General features: G+C 38.1%; 1 protein-coding gene across 2 annotated transcripts in view; it reads right to left on the bottom strand.

The window, feature by feature from the left end:
- LOC145783388 (uncharacterized) overlaps window positions 1–19,458 on the bottom strand; it is a 29,751-nt gene extending 10,293 nt beyond the window's left edge. Inside the window, exons 1-7 of one of the 2 annotated variants that reach the window (XM_082595247.1) lie at window positions 17,578–19,458; window positions 10,687–10,791; window positions 10,328–10,384; window positions 9,487–9,582; window positions 6,679–6,846; window positions 4,728–4,823; window positions 4,227–4,295 (exon numbers count right to left, since the gene is read on the bottom strand). In XM_082595247.1, the coding sequence (XP_082451373.1) occupies window positions 4,227–4,295; window positions 4,728–4,823; window positions 6,679–6,846; window positions 9,487–9,582; window positions 10,328–10,384; window positions 10,687–10,791; window positions 17,578–18,775 (1,789 nt within the window). In that variant the 5' untranslated portion in view covers window positions 18,776–19,458. The remainder of the gene's footprint in view (window positions 1–4,226; window positions 4,296–4,727; window positions 4,824–6,678; window positions 6,847–9,486; window positions 9,583–10,327; window positions 10,385–10,686; window positions 10,792–17,577) is intronic. The other variant, XM_082595255.1, reaches the window with a different exon arrangement.
- Window positions 19,459–19,789: the final 331 nt, after the last annotated feature.

Raw genomic sequence — 19,789 nt, 5'->3', positions numbered from 1 at the left:
ACATTCTTCCCTTAGTTGGCCCTCTCCAACTCTACTGGTTTCGTTAAGCGCCACGATGTCAAAGTTGAAACGCTGTAGTTCACGAGAAATGATCGCAGTTCGTCTTTCTGGCCTATTTGAGCTGGAGTTATTCATTAGAGTCCTAACATTCCAGGTTGCAAATTTCATGGTTAGGCTACATATTTCGTTTTTCGACCGCAGGTAAGGAGAACCCTCTGGACGCGGTTTACCAGACAGGTTGAGTTGAAGCAGACTATGTTCAGGGAACCTTTCTAGCCCCTTCCCTATTCAGGGTGAGCAGAGTGGATCCTAAAGAGGGCTGCTCAGTCGTGATAACTGCTGCCGAACATCTTTCCTACTTCTTCCGAAAGATAGAACGACTGAATCAAGTTAGCACCACTAACGTGTCGGTTCCGCACTAGAAACTTCCAGCTTTCACTTGCCTATTCTCGTTATGCATTATCGATCGTTGTTAGGTTCAAGTGTCTTGCGAAGACGCCTGTGTGTGGGTTGATTTGCGTGGACTTGATGGCGCACATTCAACAAGCACACATAAACTTGACAAAGCCATCAGCTTTATCCAATGGCAAGGCAAGACGATTGGAGCTGGCGACATGCTGCAGCCTTCATCCGCTTTCACAGTTGTTGAGCTTGGTTGACTTCATCCGCCTGTTCCGCCGTTGGGGACTTGGGCACTTTGGACTACGTTTTGTCTGGCCTATACCTTTCGACCAACCTGGCATGGGTGACCCTTCTGGGAGCAGTTAGCTCCCGCCAGTACTTCTCTAGAGGTCACTGAGGTACGGAAACTCTCTCACCACGTTAAGGTAGTAGTCCGAGGAGAGAGCGCCATAAATACCAACAGCTGTAACTTACAATGCATTATTTTTACTTATCATTTACTCTGCTTGTTTGTTTATATGTTGCGCTATTGAAGCAAAATAAATTGACTTAACTTAGCCTACTGTCTATAATCATGAAAAAATGGAAGGTTATAGTCGAGAGGTTGCTATATCACAATCGACGGCATGGCTTTAATGAAAGTGTAAGCTAAAATGTTGAAGAAAAGTTGAGCTATCTTGTCAAGACCATTTCAACTTAACAAGGTCTTTCTTGTGTTTCTCGGCAGTCGAGTGTAGCAAGAATTGACAACGATAGACACATGTTTCGCCCATGAGACTGGGCTCTTTTTTTCCGTAAATGTTAGGATTCAATTGACCGACAAAAGCAGTGGTTGAGAACTATGTGGCATAAATTAGTGGTACGATACTGATGCACACAAATAATGTAAAATTAACCCTTAGAAGGTTGGGCTCCTGCAGTCTTGCTCAGTTTGGGGGGGGGTGGGGCTGTGGATTCTTCTTATGCTTTAGGAGTGATATCTCTACTATTTTTTAAAGCACGGTTTCAAAATTTGGGATTCAATTTGTAAAATTATTCACGCTGAGCATATCTGAAAATTAAAACTATGTAAATTTAGAACTACTCATATACGTTGAAATGTTGAGGTGACTTATGACTTTTGGATTATTTTGCGATTGCGTGAGTTTACACATTATTTTTTAGTAGAGTATAATGAAGAACATGCATTGCTATGTTGCGATTAAAATTTTTTTTACATAATCTCAATTTCAATCTATATTTTTCATGCAAAATAATATAATAATGTAAAATAACATATAATAATGCAAACTAACATATAAATAGAATATGAAATATTTCAGAGGATGTGCTGAGAAATGCCTTATATCTCTCAATTTATAACGTTTATTCGCTCAAAATGTTAGCTCAATAGAGGTGAATAAGAGTTAGGAAAAGTCAAGAAATCTCGTAGTCGAAGCCTCAGTGGTTTTAGAAATACAACTGTTGATACAAAAAAGTTGAATTGACAGCCTCCCCCCAACCTTCAAAGGGTTAAAATTTTACCAAAACGTGCTAGTTCTCGAGCTTGACCGTCACTTCCTAGTCTGTTGCAACATCAGCAAGAGGAAAGTTGAGACAGGTAGATAAGTTTGAGGCAGTTAATAAGCTTTTTTTTATATACCCACAGATTACCATCTACCGCGGTGGGTCCCCTTTATCAGAGTAAGTCCCTCGCCTCATTGGTCAGTATCATCCATGTAAGTATGGTGTACCTGCTGTGCTTGGGTGTGTGGACGGCTCCCGGACCGGACGCATTAATGATGAGTCAGGTAACAATTCGATAAAAAAGCCAAGTCTCATGGGCAAAACACGTGTCTATCGCTGTCAATTCTTGCTACACTTGACTGCCGAGAAACACATGTTTTTTAAAAAGTCTTGATGGCTAGTGTGGAGTAGGGTGGCTCGTTTTTGAACTTTTTTTTTTCAATTCTTTCGGGGTAGTGGGGAAATGGTGCCAATGAGTGAGAAAACGCTCATGACAAAATGTGAGATTCGTAACAAACTGTATGCAGCCTCCTCATGGGGCCCAAAAATCGAAAAATGGGGTCAAAAACAAAATTTTTTCCAAAAATATTTTTAGTTTGGTTAGATATATCTAATTAACCTAAGAAAAAAAATTGGAGTCATTTGAACTATTCCTTCAGCTTCCTCATAGCTTCTGAAAATTTTCATTTTGCTGGAAATTTCGCATTTTTGTTTGTGATTACATTATACATAATTGCGTTAGACATTTTGCCAACTATAAAACGTCATTGTATTTCTCTTTATAGATCGCCCTGACCTGTTGCGTCATTTTTTAATGAAATTGGGTTAATTTGGTAGGAAAATTTACGTCTTTTATTTCAATTTACATCACTGACGAAGTTTGTAGTTATGTAACCACAAACAAAAATGCAAAATTTTCAGAAAAATGGAAATTTTAGACACTACCTTCTCCCGATATGCTGCTCTTTCCGCTCGGATCAACCTCGCGTTGCTTTTAACTCATCGATAAACATGATTTCCTGATCAACTCGATGCAACCTCCAAAGTTTCATCACACTATTCTATATTTTTCCTGGTAACGTAGCCTAGTCATATCTACGCTTCGATTGCTAGTCCCCCCGACCCATCTGGGCAAACCTGCCTCAACGTCTGGCCAGTGCACATCCGTGCTCGTTGGTTCAACGTCAACACTTTTTCGGTAGGTAAAGCATACAATATATTCCCACTTACCATCTTTTTTTTTTACACCAATTAATTGAGCCTTTGCTCCAGATTTTATATAATTTTCGTCTCCCACGAGTATTCAAATCGTCCTTGTAGCTAAGCTTCTCTTCCTCGTGGGAGACCCCAAAGTTTATCTGCTCTGCCTACGGGCAGACCGGGTATAGGAGTTAAAGGTACCTGTGTTACGGTCACGTGATGGAGACGTGGGCGCTGCCTGGCTTTATAAAACTTCTGTCGCCCGGCCCGTCGTGAGCTGACCTTTTTGCGTTTGCAGAAAGCAAAGCCCGTCTCCCTGGCCCGTTCGGCCATTCTAACTTTTGCGGACGAGTCGCACAAATTCTCGATCCACACTTTCCTTCCACAGGTACCTAGACTCCCCAGCCTGGCCCCCGCGACCTAAGCTGGTGGACTTCTCTTCCGGGTGCATCGCCACCCCATAATCACGCCGCTCCCCGCCTCCACGGGGCGTGGCAGGCCAGTTCTTTAAAGTCTCTGACCTGGCTATGTTTATTGTGTTCTTCTCGCCGTGTCAATTATTTTGTACTCGTGCGTCGTTGATCAAAATAAAACAGTTCATCATCAATATTTCAAATGACTTCAATTTTTTTTTAGGTTAAATAGATATATCTAAACAATATTGTATCTACCCAAACTAAAAATATTTTTGAAAAAATTTCGTTTTTGACCCCATTTTTCGATTTTTGGGCCCCATGAGGAGGCTAAAAACAATTTGTTAGGAATCTCAAATTTTGTCATGAGCGTTTTCTCACTCATTGGCACCATTTCCCCACTACCCCGAGAGAATTAAAAAAAAAGTTCAAAAACGAGCCACCCTAGTGTGGACTGTGGAGGCTATACCGGTATGGTTAGCGAAACACAATGCTTGCTGTTCTATAGTGGGTAGTCATGTAGTGCTGACGTTAGGAAGATCGCTCCTTCCCAAACAGGGGTTGCTTGGTAAATATATTCAGTTTGGACCACTCAAAAAGCAATGCAATATTAAGTTTTAGTCTCTTGAATATAGGCTACTCCAAATTTGGTGAAACATTTTTAACATTGAAAGCTGTGTTTACCAGGTTAAAACTTTTACTTACTTGCAGCGACTTCTCGAGTTTTTTTGTACAGCTCTGAAATAAATGCTTTCTGCTTTTGCAACTTTTCACCTGAAACAAATTACATCCTCATGAAAATTACGACTTGCTATCATCACCTTTGCAGACGCACAGACACAACATTGTCAAACAGCACATTAGCTTTACTGTACTGTAAATCACTGTAAGCTCTGAAAATAATTTCTTTACTGAAATTTTTAGTTTGTAATTTGTTGTAAAATTTTGACGAGCGGTACAGATCTGGATTTTGCCAAAATGTTTGCGAGATAACATATAAAAAAATTGTGGAAATGCGGTTCCAACTTCATGACACTCATCAAGTCCACACTTCTTGTCGTTTTATTTTAACTAACAAACAATCGTGGTGTGCAAATGAACTTGTCAGTGTTCGAACTGAAAAAATAATGTGGTTTGTGTTTTTAGCTACTTCATATAGTGTTGTAAAAGTCCTAATTTAACGCACAAATGTAAAATATACTTTACCTGGTGAAGATAGTCGTGTTTGCTGGGAAGATTGTTGGCGTGTTAAAGCAACGGATTCTTCTGAAGGGAACTGGATGGTTGAAGAGCTTGAAGAACCTATGAAAATGCAAACAGGTTTGCAATCGCTAAAGTATAAATTTTAAATTAAAGTTAATTTAAAGTTACAATTACTTTATGAAGTTGTTGAAGTTTTAGTTCAACGCACAAATGTAAAGTAGCCTAGTCTTGCCTATATTGTACTTGAAATAAAATGACGATTTTAAACCTTGAAAGGAAACGATGGTTAACTTGGTTGTGCGTGCATCATGTGATCTTTGTATACTTTACATTAGTAATATGTGTACTAACAAATTATTGCTAACGCTTGAGTCGCAACTCAGTTGATGCAATACAAGGCAAAGAAAAAATTAACTTGTTATTTTTGTTTGCCTTAAATTTACATGCAGTTGCTTGGCCTCGCAAATTTTGTGTTGGCCTAGCTCATAAGTTAAATTTTTTTTATGAAATATGTAAAACAAACTTTACAGAACATTTAGCAAATGTCACGGAGCGGCAGATAGTTGCTTGCGGGAGTCGTACATAGCCCGATCAAGAGACTAGCGTTGAACAAACTGATCTACAGTATGTGTAAAGATACAAACAATTGAAAAGAATTAACAAAGCTTTAATTATCTTTGTAGTTCAATCTTACTTGGTCCAGGATAAGAAAATGGTTGTACTTGTGCTGAAGGTTTAGCAGTTCTTCTAGATCAGGGCTTCCCAAACTTTTTTGCTTGCGACCCCTTTTAATCTCCTAACATTTTTCGAGACCACTTACGATTTGCATGAAGAACAGTGCGAAATATCCACTTGTGATATTTATTGAAAAGCTTCTAAGATCAAACGAAAACCAAAAACAATTTATCGGCATTCAGTTCAGTTTGTTTTTATTTTTTTTATTTATTTTTGACCATCACAACGCAGCCAATGGGTTGGGTAGCTAACTGGAAGCAAACCAAAAATCATACACATTTATTTAGTGTGATGGGTGTGACTGCCTTCTGGTACAAAGCAAGTCCACCCGTGGCTTAATGTTAATCAAAGCTGGTCTCAAAACGGTGTCAATGTTGCATAAGATGGAACGGTAGGCGAAGTGAGAACATTTCAGATAAATCATTTTGAAATTTTGGTTTCCAGATGTTCAATTTTTTGATAAACGCATTAGTTTTAGATTTCAATGCATAATATTGATGTTTTCTCTTAGGAGAGACAAATTAAATTAGTTTAATTTTTCAAGCAAATCTGACATTTGACATAATTTCAAAAGCTAGATATTATTGCGAAAATGGTAGACCAAGACTGAAGTTCATTCTGTTGGAAAAATAAAGATTTCGGTTTTCAACTTTAATTGGCTAGCCACTTTAAAACTTTAACTTTTGAAAGCCACCTCACTTCACGATGCAGTAAAAGAGTTTTTAACTCCAATTGAATTTCACCTCATAAATTTTCAAAAATACGGGCAGCCTATTGAGTGTGCGACTCTTAATAAAGTTAATAACTGTCACAGCAACTCGTACAGAAGTGTCAATATGCAGTACCTTGTGCAAATTGGTAAACTTTCTGCGACCCTTGAAGTTCGTTACGCGACCCCTTGGGGGGTCACGACCCCCAGTTTGGGAAGCCCTGTTCTAGATGATTCTGCAAAGCCACAAACAGCGATAAATGTTAATCACAGTGTTAATTTATTGTCATGTTTATTGCGATAGAACGAGGCCTGGACGTAAAGTTTGTTAGTTTAATTAAATTTGAGGTAAACCTAAAAGTTGAATATTTGATATTATTTTTGGCGCGTAATCATCAATAACAGCACAAAGATTTGAAAAGTTTGAAAAAGCAGTTTTCTTCTATTGTTACGTGAAATAATGTTTTGAAAGCTGTTTCTTAATATAAAATCATATAATTTATTTCTTACCTGGAAATATTTTTTGTGTGAAATATTTCAATCTGCTCATTAACCTTTGAGGTTTTGGCTTTTGAAAAACAGATGAAACATCCTTGGAAGATGATTGTGGTTGATTTGAAGCAGTGGATGGACTGTTCGGTTGTTGAGATGTTTGATGAAAACAATCTTGGGAAAGATCTGACAAACGAGCTAGAACTGTTGAGTCCCTTAGTGTGTCGTAGCACAGTATTGTGCTGCGATATGATGCTAATAAGGGTGTCCGACAAATTGTTCGTAAGCAATTGTTCGTAAAGCAATTGTTCGTAAGCAATTGTTCGTAAAATTAATTCTTCGTAAAACAATTCTTCATAAAGCATTTTTTCGTGCATGCAGTTAAAATTTGATGCATACGAAGAAATGCTTTAGGAAGAATTGTTTTACGGATTTCACTTTACGAAAAACAGTTTACAAACAATTGCTTATGAACAATTTGCCTATAGCCGATTCTAATGTGCCGCCATGGGACAACTATAATATAAACATACATATAAGTTGAAAAACAATCTATTCATTCAAAAGCTGCTTGATGTGCTTTCAAAAGTCAGTAGAAACTGTAAGTCAGAAGTTCTATGACCTAGTTTATATTTTTGGCTTTTCAAATTAAAATATAGAAAGCTGCTTTAAAATACATTGCTGAGGCGCACAACCCAAAAACTCCAACAAACTACAGTGAGTATAAAAAACATATTTCCAGAACCTTTTTCTTACTATTAAATGCACATACAGTAGAAAATGCTCACACACTCTACCCTTTCAGTATTAAAGTAAAAATAAATAAATAAAAAGTAAATGTTCCCACTTGTGAGTGGCTGAACAAACATGCTTGACTTGGATCAGAGCTAATACAATTTATGACTTTGCATGCCACGTACAACTTACACATGTTGCGCTGTAGCTCTCCCGTGATTTGTCACAACCTAATATCCGCCATTTTCAAGTTTTCGAGATAAACGACTTTTTGTGTTTATAGCTGTTAAATTAACAAGGTAAAACACTCGAAGTTGACTTTTGGAAGGCTGGAGCGGACAACCAAACAAAATTTTTAAGAATGAAATTTGAGCCAGGTTTTTGTTTGTTTATTAAAATATGGCTTATATTTGGTTTTGCCAGATAACTAGTTATAAAAAAGTATTAGGTTTGTATGGTAAAACCTAATATATACTCTCGATGTTGACTTTAACCGCCTTATTGGCTTATTTAATGCTATGTTTTTGTATGATAAAGCCTCATATAAGCTAAATGTTGACTTTGACCACACTCTGTTGGCTTTGTAAGCTTAAATCAAACCTAAAGTACCGGTAAGCCACTGGATTTCTCCCAGAACTGTGTATCATTTCATCACTGTAATCTCTAGATGACTTTGCTGATATCACAAAAGCCTGCTAGGTTAAAGGCTATCGCTAACTCAAAATTAGTTGCTGGTAGCCTACTTAATAACATGCCTCCATTTAAGGCAGAGGTGACGAACGAACCTGCGGGCCGCATGCGGCCAGTCAAAGAGTTTTGTGAGGCCCGCAAAACGATTTGACAATCGCTCATGCATTAAAGACAAAAGATATCTCAAAGCTGTTTTATGCATTCACTGGTACACTTTTCCTTTGCTATTTTCTTGCCCTAAACACTAACTTTCAAGGTTTAAAGTTAGAAAATAGGACAGGTTTAAGGCAAAGTTGTTTAAACACTATTCACCAACTTCACCTTGTATTTTTGGTCGATTCCAATCTATGACGTCATAGAATTTTGACAAGCGCTAAGTTGTGTGGCCCGATAACTCATGTGTAATTGACAAAGTGGCCCGCGACAGCAAAAAAGGTTCATCACCCCTGATTTAAGGCTACCGTACTACATTGGCTCATTGGCTGCACAGCATCTGGGACGGTTGATTAAAAATGACTAAACACACTGAGTAGCGTACTCCCGGGTCTCTGCTTTAAAATCTTAATAATCGTATGCAAGCTAAGTTATTTAGCGTACCGTAAAGTCAACTAAGCCATCAGTACACCAGTAGGCTATGAAAAATCAAACTGATCGGCGAACGTAAATGATACGGCATTTAATGAAAAGAAAAGCTAGTGTGTTCGGATGGACATTTTTAGGCTAGCCTACATAATTAAGCTTACTTAGTGCTTGACAACATTTTCGCCCAATCTACTTTATCAAACGCTTTTGAATCCGCTTCATGCAACTCAAGAGATGTAAGATGTTGTGAAATAGCCTGCTGCAATTACTTCTGAAATTATGGCTGTCACGTGACGACATCCTGTTACGTGATTGGAGTAGATGAATATGTTAGGTTTCAGAAAATTATTCTTGCACAGATTAGAATATGTTAGGTTTTACCCACCAATTATCTCGAAAACCATACTACATTAGGGCACAAATTTTTGTCAGGAGATGCATGAAGTATTTAAACGTAGAAAAATGCAAAAAAGTCATTTTCGACAAAATGGCGCATATTAGGTCTACCAAAATCACGGGAGAGCTGCTCTGTAGTTGCGAAGACTTTTAATGTTCAGTAGCTAGGCTACGTGTCATTGTCTCTGTTTTGGTGCCGTTTGTTTTAATTATTGACCATCCAGCGAAAATAATACCTGCCGACAGGGCAACAGAAATATGTATAAATGAGCAAACGAGAACGTTAAGGCGTGGTAGATGTAGATTATAGAAGTTGGTAAGTTTTTTGAGAAGGTGATCGTGGTTCATCTTTCGTGACTAGATGCACTTGAGCACTAGGCTACTGGCTAACTTTAAAATGTTGTCAGCAGAGAATATTCTTACTTTGAGGAGGTTGTGAAAGCAAGGTTTGCTGGGAAGGTTTTTGTGTCAAAGCAGATTTGATTGAAGGCTGTTGGTTGATTGCAGGACCCAAAGTGTCTAAAAGAAATAAAAATTAGAACTGATCAAGCGCAAGGAGTGTCACTAAGTGAAAGACACTGTCTTGGCAAGACACCTAAAAATACGCCTGATTGTAAACATGAAGATTTTCTGCTTCGATATTTCCTTTAGCAAACTTACTATAAATCTTCAACCACCGTCGGTAAGCCTGGATATGAAAACGACAACAATTGTCACCATCACTTGAGATAATTATTTGACAACTTGTTAAGTTGTCATAGCTTTATCATCATTAAGAAACAATCTTCAATAATAATAATCAATAAATAAAGTTGGTTTGCTTTGATGGTTCAGTTTCTTTGCAAACAAACAAACCACAACATTAAGCAACGTTGGTTCAACTATCAACCTGTGCAGTTGCATGACACAATTCTTGCTCAGGTATTTATTGAGTGCCACCTATAGTGGATGGAATAATTTGTAAGCAAGAGCAATTTTACAAAAAGCGATATCAACCTCTGTGACTGTGGCAATTATGTAAAAGTTCTATGATTAAGCGTTAATAGTTTTCTCAGTCTGAGAATAGAGATTCTCACAACAAATCAACGATGAGTGTAAAAATCCTTATCATCCGTGACTTAATAGCTGTGTGGCCAATAAGCAACCAAGCGAAGGTTGGCGCCGGCTCGACGTCTAACCAGTCGGGCGACAACTTTACGTTTATACAAACCAACACTTTGTTATTTCAAGCATAAAGTTTGAGTGGCCTAGTCGATATTCGTACTTGAAGCAATTTGTGATGACGAAGTTGATGATTGCGTCAATGCTGACGTAGATTCATCTGAAAATGAAAAAAAAGTAAAAATAAAACACGATGTTGAAAAAACAGAATGAATAAACTCCATACTCTTGATGTAATGTTAGAGATCAACAAAGCATCCTCCTCTATAAAATACACTGCTCTGAAGCAGCTGCGTGATTGACCCGTTGGGAAATAGGCTAAAGATTGTCAGCACATGCGGACGATCGCCTAGCCCAGTGGTTTCCAAAGGTAATTTTACTTTTAGCAAATAAACAAGCAAGCACATATTAGGCTACTCCTTGTCACAAGGTAATTGCAAAATATCTAGTTTATATTCCTACTTGAAACAATTTGTGAAAACGAAGTTGTTGGTTGAGATGACGTTTGTGTCAATGCTGACGTAGATTCTACTGAAGGAATTTTGTTAATTGCAGAGCTCGATAGATCTATAGATTTGAAAAAAGAAAGTATTATTGTTGGAGCAATAATTACTATATAAAATGAAATCAAGTCTCAAGGTTTTATTGGTCAATTAAAATTTGTTTAAAGTGCCTCTGACAGGAAAATAACTTCGCTAAATTTACCTAAGATACCAAAGAGATGACACTAACAAACTTCCCTGACCAGCAAATCGTAAAAAATATCAACAGGCTACTAAGTTACACGCTTGTAAACTTTCGTTCACTTTCGGCGAATCTGGCACTCATTCAATTGCGAAAATAAAAACGGCAACACCGCTGTGACGTCACCATGGGTGGGAAAGAGACATTCTTTCTCTGTGGTGAGTTGGTAAGGCAGTGGTTCTCAAACTTTTTCAGCTTGTGGCACATTAGAAAAAATGTAAAACGCACGCGGCACACTTACAAAAGAAGAAAAGTTGCTTTAAAAAATTATTTTCACGTGTCAATGCGATGGATGTGCTTATTTATACCAATATAAGCTTCGACTGAAACGAGGTTGTATTGTTGACAAACATATACCCGAATTTCATCGTCAATTTCAAGCAGTCTCTCTCGTTTACAGCTTTTAATTTCAGTCAAAACAGAAAAGCCATGTTCACATAGCCATGAAGATGCAAATGACAATATAATTTTGATTGCTTTTGCACGGATCATGAAATAGAATTTGGAAGCAGACAGCCAAAACGCATCCAAGTTTTTTGTGGAAACAGCGTTTGAAAAAATGGGTCGTTTCGTAAATCAATGAGCTGTTCTTCTTCTGCAAAAAGATTGCTTGATTCATTGCTTCCAAATGGAGGGAAGTAATGTTAGCAAAAGCAATAGCGAACATAGCAGCCCAATAGTGATGCGGCAATTACCCTGCTGTATCGGCAATGCCATAATTGGTTTCATCGTCACATGTGCTTATTTATCATCTATTGAAGGAGTTAAAGCGCTTTTAACCCTTAACATACCAAGCGGGGTCTCGTAGGGACCCCAGAGGTGAATTTTTTTATCTCCCGCCTTATCTATAGCAACAATTTTTCTCCTTATCTGTGTATGTGTCATAAATTTAAGCAAGTTCAGTATAGTGCAACAAAAATTAAAAAATTATTTGAAACATATGCAAAAAACAGCATAACGTTACCTGGGGTCCTGATGGGACCCCCCTTGGTATATTAGGTTACAAATGCTGAATGTTATCCAGTTAACTTCACGCGAAAAATGGCCTTACATTTTGCCAGAGTTTGAGAATTTGATGACAAATCAACACGTGGTCAAAGAAATGAAAATGCTAAACTTGCAGCTTTTCGGGAAATTTGTGATGGATTTGTAGAAAACTGAAAAAAAATCTATAAGCCATTTGAAGAAGCAACGGTAGATGAAAAATTAGTCTCTTTCCGAGGGAAATTTCCAATGAGACAGTACATGCAGGCCTGGATTTAGGGGGGGCAGAGGGGGCAGGTGCCCCGAGCCCCCCGACTTTTGAAGGGCCCCCCTACGTGGAAAAAATGTGATTTTGTGTTGTTATTTTTTCTTCCTTTCAGCCTTTGAAGCTTCTGAAAAATGCTGTGCAGTGCTGGATTGATGCTACTGTAGACGCAGAGGTGGTTTTTCGCGCCGTAGGCTTGAAAACAATTTTTGCAGGGGGCACCCCGATCTAAAAGTGCCCCGGGCCCCCCATCAGCTAAATCCGGCCCTGAGTACATGAAATCAAAACCAGCAAGATAGGGAATTAAAGTGTGGGCAGCTGAAGACGTGAAAACCACTAACCTGTATAATCTCCAAGTCTATACTGGAAAACTTCTTGGGAGTGCACCAGAGAAAAATCAAGGACGTCGGGTTGTGTGTACTGTGTGACATAATGAAATCACTGTTTGCAACTGCAAGAAGTGTTACCACAGGTATTTTTTGTACATCAGTGCCAACTGCAGAATTTTTGCTCTAGAAAAATATCACCAAGACAGGAACACTGAGCAAAAAAGTCAGATATTCCGGAAGTTGCGAAGGGACGATATGTTTTATCGTCAAACTTTATCTTTTCAGATAAACTGTCAGTTGTAAGCTATGTGCCTAAAAAAACAAGACGGTTCGTTTACTATCTTCTCAGTATCTTGATGATTCACTATCTAATGAAGATCACAAGAAACCCAACATGATACTTGAATAATATAACTGCACAAAAGGCGGAGTGGATGATGCAGACAAGTTGGTGAGTGAATATTTTTGTGCGCAGACGAATGTCAAGATGGCCTTTCCGACTTTTTATGAACGTGCTTGACATTGGAGTCCTGAGTTCCTATATCACTTGGGGGTGTTCAAAAACAGAGACTAGAACAGTAGAAAATCTAATCGAGGATATTATTTCTTGATGGAGTTAGGCAAAGAATTGACGAAACCTAATGTCTTGCACAGAGCATGTAATCCATCTGGTTTTCAGCTTCACATCGTTAGAGCTATTGATGGTATGGGAGTTTCTGTAACTCGAAACACTGATCGAAGCTTCAAATATATTCTTAACGTCAAGGCAGCTAGTGAGACGGAAGAGAAGAAGATGTTTTCAAAGTCCTTGAAACAACTATAGAAAAGTTAACATTATATTCTCCAAATGCAAACGTTTCCTTTGCGAACAGCACCGAGTCACCAACACAACTGTGACAAGTGCAAAAGAATGTGAAGATGACAGTGAATGAACTGTGTGTTTATGAATATGATCCTTTGTTTAAGTAATTTGTAGAAACACATATATTATACTGTATGTGATGCTAAGATGTGTGATGCTAAACTTTTAGTTTTTATAACACTTGGGGTAAAAACAGGGATTTGTTACAGTGTCATAAAAATGGCATCTGCTTTACTTACAATTTCAGCAATCTTCCTTTGTTACATAGGCTGTATAAACTGTAATCTAAGTAGCCTAAGGATGAAGAAAGTAGACTACAAGTTGGCTCTTGTGCTTTAGTGTGCCAGTATACTGATTGTATGTATTGTGAGAGAACGCAAAACTGGCTCAGCCAATTTGTCGTTTGTCATTTCCAAGGAAGAATGGCCTCCTTCATCCCCAAACCTGAACCCCCTAGACTTTGGCATCTGGTCTGACCTGGTGAGCAGGGTTTCGACTAAACACCACCAAAGTTTGGAAGCGCTGAAGGCTAATCTGAAAAAAGAATGAGCCAAAATACCTCAAAAAGCTATTCATGACTCTTGCAGGTCCTTTTCGAAGCGTCTCCGACTTATTATCGACGCAAATAGCCGACACAATGAGTAAAACTTGTTTTTTTCAAATATTTATTTATTTGACAATAATATTATATGTTTATTACTCAATTTTTATCTACCATTTGTTAAATACACTTGTTTGAAGTTCTAATGTTAATTATTGATGACTCTGTATATACTGTATACTTTAAGCAATAAAAATGATGGGGTCCTTGGAGGACCCCACCTTGGTAAACGACGTTGGTGAACTAGGCTTGGTATGTTAAGGGTTAAGTCGCATGCTTGTCTGAATGGCTTATTTTAAATATTTATACAGTTCTTTTCCAAAATTTCAAAAAGATTCGCGGCACACTTGAGAATCTGTGGCGGCACACTAGTGTGCCGCGGCACACAGTTTGAGAATCACTGTGGTAAGGTATGGTACGACTACTGCAAAACGTCAATGTGTGGGGCTCCGTTGGTCTAAAGCAGTGGTTTCCAACTCATGAGTCGCGACCCAAAGTTGGGTCGCCTGATAATTTTTTTGGATCGCTTGTTTTTCAGGCATATTGTATCTTGGGCGAAAAAAATAACAATAAAAAAATTCAAAACGTGAAGAGATCGATTACAAAACTGGAAAATATAAACACAAGTCATGAAGCGTTTCATGTCGAGATATCGGAAAGCTTTGTAGCATGTTCGTAGTGCAAGAAGTTTTAACAATTTTCGCTTTTATTATTGTTATTATTATTACATTTACTATTATTATTATTAAATGTAAACCCAACAAAATTTTAGTCTCAAACATAAATTAACTTGACAAAGTTACGGGGTATATATTGTAACGTGCACTATATGTCTCGAACGCTATGTCGGACAAACTATGACAAATTTTTCCACACGTTGAATCACGCATAGTCTGGTGTGGTAAAACGCATCAGAGACAAAGCCCCAAGTGCTGTATGGACTTATTGCTTTCTCCACAGAGAGGCCTTTGCTGCAAAAAGCTGTCTTAAGAGCTGCACGAAATGTTGAATGATATGAAGTGTGTAAACTTCATCAAAACAAGTCCACTAAATCGGCATTTGTTTTCGTCTTTGTGGATTCTGATTATTATCAATCATTGCTGTTGCACACAGAAGTGCGATAGTTGTCACGGGGTAGTGTCCTGAAGCGAGTTTGTAATTTGCGAGAGGAGATTGCTATCTTCCTGAGGCAACAGAACTGTGTGAGATTAGCCGAGAAGTTTTTGCAAGAAGACTCTAAAGACTTTAGACTCTAAAGAATGTGCAAAATGAGAATTACCGAAATGAAAAGTCAACTTATTATTACTATCAGGTTTAGATCAAATAGGTTGAGTTTATTTTTATCAAACAACATCTCAATTCAATTAAAATTGCAGTTTTTCTAAGCTCTTGTAGGGCTACAATTTTGATAATTTTTTATTTGTCCTAATCTGGCTATAGCCATTTGCAGTGTAACAGCAGTATCTCACAAACAGTAGCCTACCCTTAATTTATGGTTGAGGTAAAGCCCGCAAATTGCTGTTTATGTGACAGTGTCGTGACAAAGACGTGTGCTATATTTTCGCGCTTTCAAACAAAACAAGGTGCTGAGAAGAAAATAGTCATTAAAAGTTTTCTTCAAGTGTTCGAAAGTGGGATGGGCCATACAAAACTAGTCATCTATGTTCTCTTCACTTTTACTGGAGATGATTTTGTTAACACCACCAACCCAATTTGGATCTTCCCAGCAATGAGTGGCGTGCTGGGAACTCTAGGTGGTGAGTTTGCCACAAGTGCGAGTCTATGCCTCAGCCCAATGAATGTGTATGTTGCCATGAAGTGCCACAGACGAAAGAACTTTTGAAGAAAGACAAGAAAGACGCATCTAGCTGTGTTACCAATTTGACCGATTTTGAGGCACACTTAGGCTACATCCTGCAGTTCTGGGTACTTTTTTAATGAGGAGCAGGAACTGGAGAAAAAACAATAAACCGAAAGGAAAAAACGGAGACCTATCAAAAGAGTAAGGATATTACATTAGGTTAAAGATACCCTAAACGCTAAAGAATGCACACTAAAAGAAGTGATTTTATTTCCTTGCAGGCAGAATCAGTAATTAGTCGCTTACAGCAGTGCCGGTCTTTGGTGTGTGCAAACCGTGCGATCGCACAGGGCCGCAATTTACTCAGAAAATCCGGAATTTTGTTATTTCCAATGGAAAAATTTAACAAAGCGAATTGAACAAAACAATTAGGAGCAAGAAAACATAGAAACTCAACGGGTGCAACCTATTTTGTCCCCTGAATATTTCGTACCCTGAAAAGATCGAGAAAAAAAACAACAGAGCCGATGTCGCTGATCGGAGTTGCCGCAAACATTTCAAATTTCTCTCGATCTTTTCAGGGGACGAATTAGATCGAAATTTGATTTTCTTACTTCGATTTCAGGGTACGGAATCGGGGTAAGAATTTTTTAGGAGACGAAATAGGTTGTATCCAAATCAACATAGAGACATAGCTTTATATTTCAGAAAAATGCTGAGGAAAGCATGAGCTTATCCTTTTGCTATGCCACCGGACAGCACCATTTTACAGTAATATTCATACCCAAATTTTTGTTGAACATGCTCTCAGAATGCCCCAAATTCAAAGTAATTTTTCAAAATTTTCTGGGGGAGGACCCCCGCCACAGGGTGTCGCCTTCGGCGATCCCATAAGACCACCCCCTTCCCCTTTCAAAATATTTAGCTTCGCTACTGAATTGGATCATTGTCATTGGGGCCCGCAAAGTATATTCCGCACAGGGCCCAAAATACCCTAAGACCGGCACTGCTTACAGGCATGTATTGGAGTGGATACTAGGCTACAAGGGGATGCTCTCGGAAGCAACAATCGGATTGTGCTGCCGTCATGCATTGTTTGGCGAATCCGAAACAATTTTCCAAGTCCAGATGGCCATTACACTCAATGGCCAACTGAAGGCACATTATGAGAAAGAACTTTTATTTATTTATGAATAGTGATGAATTAAATATGAATGATGATTCGCGCGATTTCTTCATTTTTCACTTCAAGTATATTTTAGGCTTTGTAGGAACGTATCCAGTACAGTTTTATTAAACTGCAACCGCTTGTACCAACTCCGACCAAACTGTGATCCACCAATTACATCTAGAAAGCATTTGTTTTATTCGTCGCTACTTTGACGACGACGTCGCTACTTGAAAGACGCCCACTCAGGATGACGTAATACCACCAAAGTCGTCCCAGAGCAGTGAAATATGGAGTTTCGCCAGTGGTGGCGCTGCAAAGCAGTCGTTTTGTATAAAGTTCGCCCTAACCAGTCGAGCTTTGAGGTTAAGATTAAAAAGTTCGCTAAGCATAATTCTGCGCTAAGAAATGCTTAGAAAAGTTACTACACTTGGGTCCAACCTGTCAGGTGCACTTTAAGGAGGGTATATTATTGCAATGATTTTTTTCACATACAGTTGATGAATTATGTCTTAATTTATTTTAATGAAAAGAAGCGCAATTATATAATTTGTTGTTAGTTTTATGATGAATAATCTGTAGATAAAACACAAACTTACCTTTGTTCATGATCGGATCCAAAAGGAGTCCGGCCGTAAATTGGACAACAACAGCCCAGTGATCCTTCAGTAAGTTATTTTGGACGAATGACGTAAAATCTGGTAATGACATTTCACGACAGATGTATAAAGCACTGAAGTACTCCTGGAAGGTCTGGTGAGTAAAGTATAACCGTTGCTGCCCTTCCAGGAGTGCATATTCTCTGTTTGCTCCCAATAGAGTGACGACAAGATCTTGAACATTCTGACTAGTGAGCCTTTCTTTCATAAGATCGTCTGTTGTGATTAATACGGTTCCTTTTTGTGTTGCTTCATACGCGATTTTGGAAAGTCTAATGACAATATCATCAGATGTGGAAACGGCGTGTGTAGAGGTTTTAAGATTTAATAATACAGTATAAAATATCCTGGTCATCGTGGATATATCATCAATTTGTGACGATCCAAGAGATGCTCTCACGTAGAGTTGCAGCATCAGAGGGTTGTGAGACATTGATTTTAAATGAGGAGTTTTTACAGTAAAATTGTTCCACAGAATCTTAGATTTTTGTTGGTTGTTTACTAAGGCGTCAAATAACGTTTTCATGTTGTCAGACGTCAAATCACGAATGAAGTAAGTGCGTTTGGGTCGGCATCTTTTTGGAATATTAACCATAGCGTGTGGTCGAGAAGTGAATATTAAGTGACAATTTTCAAGAAATTTTCCTAAACAAAGATTCGAAACAAGTTCCCAATATTGAAGTGGAGTATTGTAATTGGATTTTTTCACATCGTTTTCCAGGGTCCAACTCACCTGATCAAATCCATCTAAAATTATAAAGCAATTTTCCGGAATGTCTGTGATGCATTCAAAAACAGAGTTCTTTTCTTCGTCTTTTAATCTGTAATTGCAGTCTCCCAGTAGAAACTCTTTTAACACCAAATGGTCGTTACAGTTGTTCATCTCCATAAAAAGCATCCTTAGGACAAGACAGTCGTCTCTTTGAGAGAGTCGTCGTGCCAGGCGTTTCGATAGGGTTGTTTTTCCTGACCCAGGATATCCGATAACCGACACAAACCTGTTCTTTTGAATTTCAGAAACCAATTGATTGATTGTTACAGCTCTGTCAGAGGTGGTCAACTGAATTCCTTGACTTTTTGGATTGTAATTATCATCATCTGGAATAAACCTGCCTTGGTAAAAATCAACTTGAAGCATTTCAGGATAAATTTCTGGAATGTTCTCTGGAGAAACATCAACGTTAGAAACATCAACGTCATGCTTCGTGTGATAAAGTTTGCGAGTTCTTTTTTGAAGTTTTTTAAATGCTGTTTTTGAACCTTTAAATAAAAAATAAAAACATTATTTCTCAAAGTGGCCACTTACGTTGCTGTTAACTTTATTGGATTAAACTTTGGATGATTTATGTTTTAACAAAAGTTTATTAGAAATTTTGTATAAGATACCTCATTAATATCACAGCAACAGTTTACTTGCCTCATTTTTATAATTAGAAATCGATTTCGCTATAACTGGAGTTTCACGACTATTTATAATTGTAAAAGGAAATAAAGTTGGTTGTCATTTATAACATCTAGAACAGGGCTAGTGGCTACGCAACTGGCGGAACGTGGTCCGAATCCGGACCTTCTGGGTGTTGAAGGTGGACCTCGGGCTTCTGGAAAAATAAACTCATTGCCACATTTTAGGGCCTCTTTAAACAGATTTCCATTAGGGAAAAGCAAATTTTGTGATCATCCAAGGAGCTGGGGACTTCGCCCCCGGACCTCTAACACTTTGCCGTCTTCTCTGATGTGCGATCCACACAGCTACACTACAAACATTTTTTCCTTTTTTATTTTTTTGTTTGTGTCAGACAAAAATCCAAGTCGTGCTACATACTAAGCTACCTAAAAAGTGTTTCGGTGCTCGTAGGCTACTGGTTGTTTAATTGTGGTGGTTGCATATGAAATATTCACCGGACCACAAAAATATTGAACTTGTCAAAATGGACCTTTGCTAACATTATAGTTGAGTAGCCCTGATCTAGAATAACATCAAGAAAATATTTCATAACCACATTTTTGTCTTACAAATTCACTGAGTGGATTAATCTCACACATGCAAGATTAATTTATACCTGAAAGTAACTAAAAGTCAAACTTACAGCACTTTTACAAAATCTTGTGGTAGCCTAGGCTAGTCCAGCCTAGCTTAATCTAAGTTACAATC

The sequence above is a fragment of the Aplidium turbinatum genome, chromosome 1 (assembly GCF_918807975.1).
Source record: "Aplidium turbinatum chromosome 1, kaAplTurb1.1, whole genome shotgun sequence".
NCBI classification, from domain to species: Eukaryota; Metazoa; Chordata; class Ascidiacea; order Aplousobranchia; family Polyclinidae; genus Aplidium; species Aplidium turbinatum.
This window is presented reverse-complemented; position numbering and strand designations above follow the sequence as displayed.